This window comes from Onychostruthus taczanowskii, unplaced genomic scaffold (genome assembly GCF_017590055.1).
Source record: "Onychostruthus taczanowskii isolate IOZ18803 unplaced genomic scaffold, ASM1759005v1 scaffold404, whole genome shotgun sequence".
In the NCBI taxonomy this organism is placed as follows: domain Eukaryota; kingdom Metazoa; phylum Chordata; class Aves; order Passeriformes; family Passeridae; genus Onychostruthus; species Onychostruthus taczanowskii.
The window spans coordinates 1-10,879 of NW_024501505.1; the positions used below are offsets into that span (position 1 = coordinate 1).

Sequence of the window (10,879 nt, forward strand, 5' to 3'; positions counted from 1 at the left end):
TCCCTATCCCAAATGTCAGCCTTCCTGTCCTCTCAGCTTCTTTTTAACATGCTGGTAAATGTTCTGCATCCCTCTGCAGTATTTCCATGGGTGAAAACACTGAAGAGCACTAGCTAAAGGATGCTACCTACAGCTGGGCACAGGGACCACTGGGAAGGGATGTTACAGCAGCATTTTCTGTCCCTGTGCTGGTGCTGTTCTCTGTGGGAGGGAGCTGGGAAATCTCTATTTCTGCTCCTGTGCTCTTCCTCATGTTGGCCACAGCTGCCTGGAGCTGCCAGCCACAGCTCGAAAACGCGGTATTGTTGTTGTTAAGGAAACTGGGTGTATTTGATGAAACCTGTTGCAGTTCAAACAGGGATTTTTACTGGTGGCATCGTGGTCTCTGCTGCCGAAGCTGCTGGAACCCGGCTGGCTCTGTGCACTCCGGCAGCCAGCACAGGGGTGGGAGCAGCTGGGGCCTGGGCTGTGCCCACAGCTGACCCCAAAGAGCTGCCAGCTCTACAGGGCACGCTGCCACAGCCACGGCAGGGACCAGGCCAAGGAGGAAGGAGGAGGCTCTTTGCCTTGAGGGTCCACGGGGAAAGTTTATCCCAGGTGGAGGGAGCAGGACAAAAGGAGCCCCTGGCCCTGATTGCAAGGGGTTTTGTTCAGATACAAGGCAGGGGGTGGATACAAGCAGCTGAAACCAGGGAGTGCTCAGGGGAGCAGAGAGGGGATCACAGCAACACTGTGGGGCCAATCGGGATAGGGAGAGGAGAGGGAAAGGTCAAAAAGGTCACATGGGCCAATGGGGCATCGTGGATCAGGGGAGTTCCAGGTGGGTGTTCCAAGTGGGATTGGCCCAGGGGTGAGCGGCAGGGAACATTCAGGAAAAAGGGGCAGGGTTGCCTTGACAGGCAGGAAAGGGACTGGAACAAAGGGAGGGGAGTAGCTTGAGGGACAGCTTTAAGGGAGGGCACAACTTAGGGAAAAATCAACTTGGGAAACGTGGGGGGATAACAGGATGAACGAGCCATTTAACCATAACTTAATGGAATAAACAGGAACTGCAGCACTCTGGCTGACTGGCCTGTAATCACCAGGACCCTCCTTCCCACCCTTGCTGTGAATGGGTGCACATCTAATAAACAACAGAGGTTGGTCTTACCCTTCCCTTTACCATTAGTACATTTGTACAAATGTTCTTTATTCTCCTTTACAAAAGTTGCCAATTTAACTTCAGACATCATTTTGGCCTCCCAGATTTTTCTCCTGCATACCCTGGCAACCCCCTTAAACACTTCCTGAGAAACCTGACCCTCCTTCCAAAGCTGATACGCCCTCCTTTTATTCCTAAATTCCTTCAAAACCCCGTTGCCCACCCAGGCTGGATGTTTGCCTCGCTGACTCCTCTTTGGGCACACAGGGACAGTCTGCTCCTGTGCCCTCAAGGTCTCTGTTTTGAAGCATGCCCACCTTTCCTGAACTCCTTTGTTTTAAGGGCTGCATCCCAAGGAACTTTCTGACTAAGTCATGTTATAGAACATACAGTATGCCTATATAACATATTTGATGACATAATAACATATGCCAAAGCAAAGCCATTTCAGCCACTGGCACCAGCTGCCTGCTCTCCCTCGCTCCCATTTTGCCCCTCTGAACTCCCGGAGCCGCCGTGGGGCCGGGTCATGGTGCAGGGAATGATGGCAGGGATTCTTGGGCTGGGCCGGGCCAGGCCAGGGCCCGGGGCAGCAAAACCGCTCTGTGCCTCTGCTGCTGCCCCTGGGCAGGCAACAGAACACAGCAGGAAAGGCTCCCGGCTCTCAGTAGAGGCACCGAGAGATCTCCCACCCATCATGGGCAGAACAGGCCTGGGAAATGAATTTTAATTGAATTTATTGTCAAACAAATCTGCCCAAGGGAATGAGAAGTGCACCAAATCCTAAAAATGCACCTACCCCACAGTGCTTTCTCTTTCCTGGGTTTCAATCTCTTCCCAATTCCTTCCCTCCCTCCTCCCCACACCGTGGCACAGAGGGATGGGGGTGTCTTGGTGTGAAAGCCAGGGATCTGCTAAGGAAGGCAGGAGCCTCCCTTGCAACGGAACATGTAAAATCCCTCCCTTCGAATTATTATAATTTTGAAATTAAGCGGGGACAGCCCAGAACCAACAGCGGAGTCACAGGTGTGACTGGAACCTGTGCTGCTGCTGCTGCTGCTGCAGGGGGAAGAGGAGAAGGCGTGAGGATTCCCCTGTGCAGGGAGCAGGGAGCCCGCTCTGCCCCGAGGGGCTGGGCCCAGGCTGCTGCCCCTCCCTTACCTGACTGCACAGCCAAGGCCACCCCCAAAGCCAGCAGCAGCACCAGGAGCAGCAGAATCAGCACCACCGTGCCCACGGGATGGCTCCTGATCCATTGACCTGGAGCAGGAAAGAGCTGCTGGCTGCCAGAAGCAGAGCCGGCCCTGGAATCTGCTCACCCGTGGCCAGGGAGCACAGCAGGGACCCCTCAGCCAGTGTGGCCCTCACTCAGCTGGCAGCCAGAGAGCCAAGAGCCTGGCCACAGGCAGGGACACAGCTCTGGCCACAGGCAGGGACACAGCTGTGGGGACAGGCTGCGGCAGGAGAACTGCACAGCCTTGGGGCAGCTGGGGCTGCTGCTTCCAGCCACTGCTGGGGCCCAGCAGAGCACGAGGCCTCTTCCAGACCTCGGGAAACAGCCACACACCTGTCCGTCCTGTCCTTGAGAGGTGGCACTGGTGCCTGCCTTGAGGCCATGGGGTGGTGGCCATGCACTCACCCAGCGATCTTCTGCATGTATTCCCTGTTTCTGACCTCTTGTCCAGGGCCTCATTCACAACTCCACCAATGGAGCACAATTCACTCTCCTCCAGCTCACAGCCGGCATCTCTCTTCCTGGAATAAACAGCACCTTGCTCCCTAGACATTAGGAGTGCTGATAGATCCTTCGGGAGCTCGGCCTCGGGAACAGCTTCACAGGCGCGCTGATGGCACCCTGCAAGGGACACGCAGAGAGGTCACTGCTGCTGCCGGCCCTGCGGGAGCCCGGGGTAAAATGACGGTGACAGAAACCAGAGCGCCAGAGGACAATTAGACTACCATGATAAAATTACGGGAACATACTAAAATCTTATCAGAGGATGTGAAACAGCAAGATGGAGACACAAGAAGAAATAAAATGTATTGACCTGACAGCCAGGATATCATGCATGCAAGCCGGAGTGTGGAGGAGTCAGACAAAGGAGTTCACAAAACATCAGGAAGTTCAAAAGAATGTTTGAATAATGCATCAAAGACATGAATTTACATGTCCCTCAGCGATGTAACAGTATAAAGATAACACTGTTTGTATACACCGATGTGTTCTTTGGCGGTTGGTCAGGAGCTCCCCAGTGCTGGAAATACTGTGTAGCCATGATATTCTGAAAATCCTTTGCTGGGATTTTTCCTCTCCTGAGAAGTTATTGTTATTAATAAAAATAATAGTACTCTAAGCAGTGAATTCTGTTTTTCACACCTGTGAACGGGCAAACCCGCACAAGGAACTCGCCAGAACCCCCCGTGCCCCTCAGCGCGGCCCCTCCGCCCGCAGCGAGCCCCGGGCTGGGGCAGCACCGACCGCGGGTCCCACCTGGGCCGGAGCCGCCGCCGGGCTCCGGGCGCCGCCGCTCCCGCTCCGCTCCCGGCCGGACACCGCGGGCGCGGCCGCTGCCGCCGCAGGCTGCAGCCGATGTCGGCCTGGGAGGGTTTTGGCTCTGTTGGGCAAACAGCGCCGGGAAGCAGCGAGGGGCGGTGCGGCGAGGAGGAGGCTGGGGGAGCCTGGGCGGGAGCGACTGCACAGAGAGCGCTTTGGCAGGAGGCCACGCAGTGCCGGTCGGTGGAACCTGGTCGGTATCCAAGGCACTCAGGATGTTTGGAATAACACAGCTGGTGAGTGAGCCTGGCGGGGAGGAACTTCGTTAGATCTGTTGTTTGTGGATGGAGATGGGCTGGTGGGAGTTGTCTGGTTGGAGGCCTCCTGGTGCACGGTGGTAGTGAAATTACAGTGTTCTCAATATTTGGTGGTATCAGGAGGAACATCAATAAAGTTTTCACATTAGACTTTCTGAGGGCAGATTTTGGCCTACTTAGGAGACTTAATTAGAAAGTTCCTTGGGAAGCAGCCCTTGAAAACAAAGGAGTTCAGGAAAGGTGGGAAAGCTTCAAAACAGAGACCTTGAGGGCACAGGAGCAGACTGTCCCTGTGTGCCAAAAATGATTCATTGAGGCAAACATCCAGCCTGGATGGGCAACGAGATTTTGAAGGAACTTGGGATAAAAGGAGGATGTATCAGCTTTGGAAGGAGGGTCAGGTTTCTCAGAAAATATTTAAGGGAGCTGCTAGGGAATGTAGGGAAAAAAAATTATTGAGGCCAAAGCTCAGTTTGAAATTAATTTCACAATTTTTGTAAAGGATAATAAAATTGTAATCACAAATATATTGATGATAAAAGGAAGGGTAAAGACCAGCTTTTTATCTCTTTTGGATGCAGGAGGGATCTCAGTAAGTGCAGATGAGGAGAAGGCAGAGGTGCTCAGCGCCTTCTTTGCCTCGGCCTTCAGTGGGAACACAGCTTGTCCTCAGGACAAGTGTCCTCCTGGGCTGCTGGATGGTGTCAGGGAGCAGAATGGGCCCCTGCTATCCAGGAGGAGGCAGCCAGGGAACTGCTGAGCTGCTTGGATGTTCATAAATCCGTGGGCCCAGATGGGATTCATTCCCCAGGGGGATGAGGGAGCTGGCAGAGGAGCTTGGAAAGCTGCTCTCCATCATTTCGATTTATGAACATCCAAGCAGCTCAGCAGTTCCCTGGCTGCCTCCTCCTGGATAGCAGGGGCCCATTCTGCTCCCTGACACCATCCAGCAGCCCAGGAGGACACTTGTCCTGAGGACAAGCTGTGTTCCCACTGAAGGCCGAGGCAAAGAAGGCGCTGAGCACCTCTGCCTTCTCCTCATCTGCACTTACTGAGTTCCCTCCTGCATCCAAAAGAGATAAAAAGCTGGTCTTTCCCTTCCTTTTATCATTAATATATTTGTGAAAACATTTTTTATTATGCTTTACAAAAGTTGCCAAATTAAATTGAATCTGAATTTTGGCCTCCCTAATTTTTTTTTACATACCATAGCAACCCCCTTAAATACTTCCTGAGAACCTGACCCTCCTTCCAAAGCTGATACATCCTCCTTTTATTCCTAAATTCCTTCAAAACCTCATTGCCCATCCAGGCTGGATGTTTGACTCATTGAGTCATTTTTTGGCACAAAGGGACAGTCTGTTAGGACAGTTAACAGGACAGTTACTGTGACCTCAAGAGCTCTGTTTTGAAGCATGCCCATGTTTCCAGAAGTTCTTTGTTTAAAGGTCTGGTTCCTGAGGAACTCTGAATAATCTCCTCCATCGGCTGGTGTGTGTTCCTGTTCCCTGCACGAGGAGGCGGCTGGGGGAGCCTGGGCGGGAGCGACTGCACAGAGAGCGCTTTGGAGGGAGGCCACGCAGTGCCGGTGGAACCTGGTCGGTATCCAGGGCATTCAGGATGTTTGGAATAACACAGCTGGTGAGTAACAGCTGGTGAGTGACAGCTGGTGAGTGAGCCTTCCAGAGAAGGGAATATATTACCTCTGTTGTTTGTGAATGGTGATGGGCTGGTGGGAGTTGTGCTGGTTGGAGCCTCCTGGTGCACGGTGATCGTGAAATTACAGTTTCTCGATATTTGGTGGTATCAGGAGGATGTTCATAAATCCATGGGCCCAGATGGGATCCACCCCAGGGGGATGAGGGACTGGCAGAGGAGCTTGGGAAGCTGCTCTCCATCATTTCCCAACAGCCCTGGCTCACTGGGGAGGTTCCAGATGGCTGGAAGCTGGTTTTACCCTCCCTTTTACCATTAATATATTTGTGACAACATTTTTTATTATCCTTTACAAAAGTTGCCAGATTAAGTTGAAACTGAATTTTTGCCTCCCTAATTTTTTTGTTGACATACCATAGCAATCCCCTTAAATGCTGCCTGAGAAACCTGACCCTCCTTCCAAAGCTGATACATCCTCCTTTTATTCCTAAGTCCCTTCAAACCCTCATTGCCCATCCAGGCTGGATGTTTGCCTCGCTGACTCCTCTTTGGGCACACAGGGACAATCTGCTCCTGTGCCCTCAAGGTCTCTGTTTTGAAGCATGCCCATCTTTCCAGAAGTCCTTTGTTTAAAGGTCTGGTTCCTGAGGAACTCTCTGAATAATCTCCTCCATCGGCTGGTGTGTGTTCCTGTTCCCTGCACTCCCTCTGGGCCTCTTATGATCTGGCCGCTACTCAGAGAATGAGGAAGCACAACGCCCGTTCCTGGTGACTGACAGACCCATGATACAGCTGGTTTTAGTCACACTACAGCAGTGTTTACCACTCATTATGTGTTTTTAGAATATTTTACCATTCTCTGTCTTGTATTCCCTTTACATATCCCAGCCTTTCCTGTGACACTTTTTAACCTGCACCCTGCCCCGATGGTGCCTCAATGCATCACTTTTAATGTTACCAGGTGGAGGAGGTGAGGTGGTGCAGCTTTTTATTCTGTTTATTTTATTCTCTGAATCTTATTGCAGCAGCACCTCACTGTCCCTCGGTGCAGCTCCTTTAGAGACAAGGGGCCATCCCAACAGGCCCAGGCTGCAGGCAGGGCAGGGGCAGGGCCAGGCACATCCCAGCGCGGGCGGTGCTCGGGGTCTGCCGGCCTGTGCAGTTCAGGCAGATCAAATCAATCCCAGTTGTCAGAGATTTCCACCACCTGCTATTTCTCCCCTCTTTTCCTGCATGGATTTGACAGCTCTTGGTTTCCTCCCACGGAGCTGGAAAGCAAAATGCCCGCCTGCCCCATGGCCATCCCCGGTGCCTTCCACCGCTCCAGCCTTGTCCCTCTTTCTCTCCCCTTTACTTTGCTCCACTTTCTCCCTCCTCCCCCTCCTCCCTGCCAGCTGGCAGCAAAGCCATTTCAGCCACTGGCAGCAGCTGCCTGCTCTCCCTCGCTCCCATTTTGCCCCCTCTGAACTCCCGGAGCCGCCGTGGGGCCGGGTCATGGTGCAGGGAATGATGGCAGGGATTCTTGGGCTGGGCCGGGCCAGGCCAGGGCCCGGGGCAGCAAAACCGCTCTGTGCCTCTGCTGCTGCCCCTGGGCAGGCAACAGAACACAGCAGGAAAGGCTCCCGGCTCTCAGCAGAGGCACCGAGAGATCTCCCACACATCATGGGTATAACAGGCCCAGACTGGGGAAATTAATTTTAACTGAAGTTATTATCAAAAAAATCTGCCCAAGGGAATGAGAAGTGCACCAAAGCCTAAAAATGCAGCTTCCCCACACAGTTCTCTCTTTCCTGGGTTTCACTTCATCCCCGATTCCCTCCCTCCCTCCTCCCCACACAGTGGCCCAGAGGGATGGGGGTGTTTTGGTTTGAAGGACAGGGATCTGCTAAGGATGAAAATTTTTCATTTCCATTCCCTGGCAATGGAAAATGTACACCCTCTCCCTCCGAATGATTTTAATTTTGAAATTAGGGGGCTCTCAGGCAAAGACACGGGAGCAAGAACAGCAGTCCTTTATTGGCATAACAACCCCGGCGCAGCGCTGCCCGAGCAGCCCCGGCCCGGCCCGGCCTCTCCCGGCCGCAGCGCTTTCCCCGCGGTGCAGTTCCGGGCTCGGCCGGCAGGGGCGCTGGCGGTGATTGCCCCGCGGCGGCAGGGGGCGCTGTGGCGCGGGCTCGGTGCCCGCGCGGCCATGGCGGCTCGGCCCGGCCCGGGGCGTGAGGAGAGGCCTCGCTGCCGGAGCCGGGCGGCCGGGCCCGGTGCCCCTCAGGGCTGGGGGAGCGGCGAGCCGGGCCAGCGAGGTGTAGGGGCATCGGCGGGCAGGGTAGGGCTACACGTTGGGTTTTTTATTTTTGTATTGACAGGGTGATACAGAGGTGTTTTAAAAGATTTGATTTTATTATCAGTCTTGATGAAGAGTGAGATCTAAGAGATTGAATAGTCCATGTTACTCTATTAAAGCTAACTACTTTCCTGGTTACAACATCTTATAAATGTTTTTCAGCCTATTAGGTTGTGATGAGTATGATTCGTGCTAAGAATTGCAACTATATCGGTATTTTAGAGAATATTTGTTAAAAAGTAATAGACGAAAAGGATGTGTAATTAGTGTCACGAAAGAGATGTTCTCAGATGTTCATGAGAAAACTGGGTACGGGATGGAGTATTGAGATAAGCAATGTCCTAAAACAGAATCGGCCTTGTGACCAACAAAGTTGGCGTGACTCCCAGAGCAGAACCGGCCCTGGGATGGACAAAACTAGCGAGGTGTAGGGGCATCGGCGGGCAGGGTAGGGCTACACGTTGGGTTTTTTATTTCTGTATTGACGGGGTGACGCGGAGGGGTTTTAAAAGATTTGATTTTATTATCAGTCTTGATGAAGAGTGAGATCTAAGAGATTGAATAGTCCATGTTACTCTATTAAAGCTAACTACTTTCCTGGTTACAACATCTTATAAATGTTTTTCAGCCTATTAGGTTGTGATGAGTATGATTCGTGCTAAGAATTGCAACTATATCGGTATTTTAGAGAATATTTGTTAAAAAGTAATAGACGAAAAGGATGTGTAATTAGTGTCACGAAAGAGATGTTCTCAGATGTTCATGAGAAAACTGGGTACGGGATGGAGTATTGAGATAAGCAATGTCCTAAAACAGAATCGGCCTTGTGACGAACAAAGTTGGCGTGACTCCCAGAGCAGAACCGGCCCTGGGATGGACAAAACTGGGATGGTTCCAGATATCTATGAAGCAATAAGGCTTCTTTTTGGAATATAATGCTGGCTTCTGTGCCACAAGACTTGGGGCGCATGTGCGAGCTGCGGGGTTGTTCAAAGGACAGTGAGGATGAGGAGAAGCCTTCGTCAGAAACGACCCCGAAAAGCCAAAAGACCCCTGAGCAACAAGCAGAGCACGCACTGTGCAGTGTAGTGAGGTAGATTTTAAGAATTGAAAATAGGAGGAGATTTATGGGAAAATATTGATGAATATGTATTAGGGTACAGTATATCAGTTGTGTTTGGATCCTTTTGCCTTTGTACGGGAGGCAGGGTGGGAAGGCGTCGCCACGTTTCTCTTCACAGAGAAAAGCAAGGCACAATTCTTCCCGAGGATTCCTGAGATTCACAATGTGGAGATTGTTTGCCCACAGTGATGGTGCTCTGTTTCCTCGGCCTGTCAGGGCCAAGAGGGTAAATGTGTGTCGGGACTGTCGGCCGACAGCCACGAGAGTCACGAGATTCTGGGCAGTGGAGTGCAGTTGTGTGCAGAGATGAGTGCTTGGCAGATTCGCTTTAGATGCAATATAGTGTAATATAATATAAAATAATATAGTATAATGAAGTAATTAATTAGCCTTCTGATAAAATGGAGTCCTCCTCATCCTTTCTCCCTGCCACGGGGGCCACTTTGAATTCCATAAGAAGCCTTCCCCATACCCCGACCAATGGGTTTTCCTTATGCTTTATCCAAACCACTGCCAAATTTATTTTTGTATCTGCTGGATTACATTTAATTGTATTATTTTCTATAAAATCCTGCTCAATTAAAATTGCTGCTGAATTTTAATTTTGTGGTTTAATGAATTAGACATAAGAATCTCATTCATAACAATTTGGTGCCGAGACCCGCGAACTCCAGCCCTGGGGAAGGATTGCTGGCCTTGGGAAGGAGCTCCACACCAGTTTTTAGGTGGTCCCGAGGTTAGACCAGACTCCCTTGGAGAAGGAGTCCCAGTTATGACAAAGCACAAGCAAAAGAAGCTGCGGTAGGGAGCGTGCAAGGGGCTCCCTTAAGAGTGCCAGCTAAAGGTGAGAGCAGCCAGAAAACTTGTGTGTGCGCAGAAATCCTGATGAGAAAAGGAGGCTGTGAGCGTCCCGAGGCTGGGTGGGGCGCGGGCAGCTGTGCTCGCGTTTGTGTCTGTGCAGAGCTGCGGCGCCGTGCGCTCACGCTCCGAGGGCCGCGGCAGCCGCAGTCCTGCGGGGCTCGGCCGGCTGAGGAGGGAAGCGAGTGTTGCGTGAAGTGTTCTGACCCGGCGCTGTAATTCCTGGGACGGGGGGGAGCAGGTGTGCTAACCCAGTGTTGTGCCTGTCGAAAGGTGAGCGTGGTTTAGTTTTAGCAAAAGTCATTAAAAAAGGGCTTGTTGAGTGAGAAAGGAGGATTGCGGAGGCTGAAGCCAGAAAGAGTGAGAGGCGGGAGAACATCGGGGTGAGTGGAATCAGGCGGGAGCAAGGGGCTGACAAGAGACGAGCAAGTATTGTCACTTCACCAGTGAGGATTTCCCGGGTACCAGAACTCCTGGTCATTCACCTGGCAGAAACTAGGGCAAGAGAGGTGGCTGTTGTACCTAGGAGCGAGTGCTCAGGAGGGAGGCTCCGGGGTTAGTCAGAACCAAGGGGGTTTCTGAGCGGGGCGGGGAGCAATGCTCCAGGACAGCCCCCTGGGGATGGCAGTGAAATTTTAACTGTTGCGACATTTTTAAGAGGTTTGCATTAGCTTTTAGATCTCGGGGAGACATAATGGACATATGAGATGACTTGGAAAATTTAGAGCAAGAGCTACAAAAAGTTGTAGTAGATGACATGGAAAATTTAGAGCAAGAGCTACAAAAAGTTGTAGAAAAAGTGCAGAAACTGTTTATGTGCAGAGATGTAAGTGTATGAGGGTCAAGCAGAGGGGAAGGAGTAGAGAGAGAGAATGAGAACAAGGAGAAAAATGCAGAAGGGTACTAACACCGAAGGATCCACAAAAGCATTGAGACATCAGGGTAATCT

The 10,879-nt window shown here is 51.7% G+C and overlaps 1 protein-coding gene across 1 annotated transcript; it reads right to left on the reverse strand.

Annotated features, from left to right (window-relative positions):
- Positions 1-2,114: 2,114 nt before the first annotated feature.
- LOC121340521 lies at positions 2,115-7,801 on the reverse strand. Its single transcript, XM_041413327.1, has 5 exons — positions 7,679-7,801; positions 3,633-3,885; positions 2,781-2,996; positions 2,303-2,401; positions 2,115-2,200 (listed from the first exon to the last, which is right to left on the reverse strand). The coding sequence occupies exons 1-5, from the start codon at positions 7,799-7,801 to the stop codon at positions 2,115-2,117; spliced, it is 777 nt and encodes a 258-aa protein (XP_041269261.1).
- Between the last annotated feature and the right edge of the window lie 3,078 nt (positions 7,802-10,879).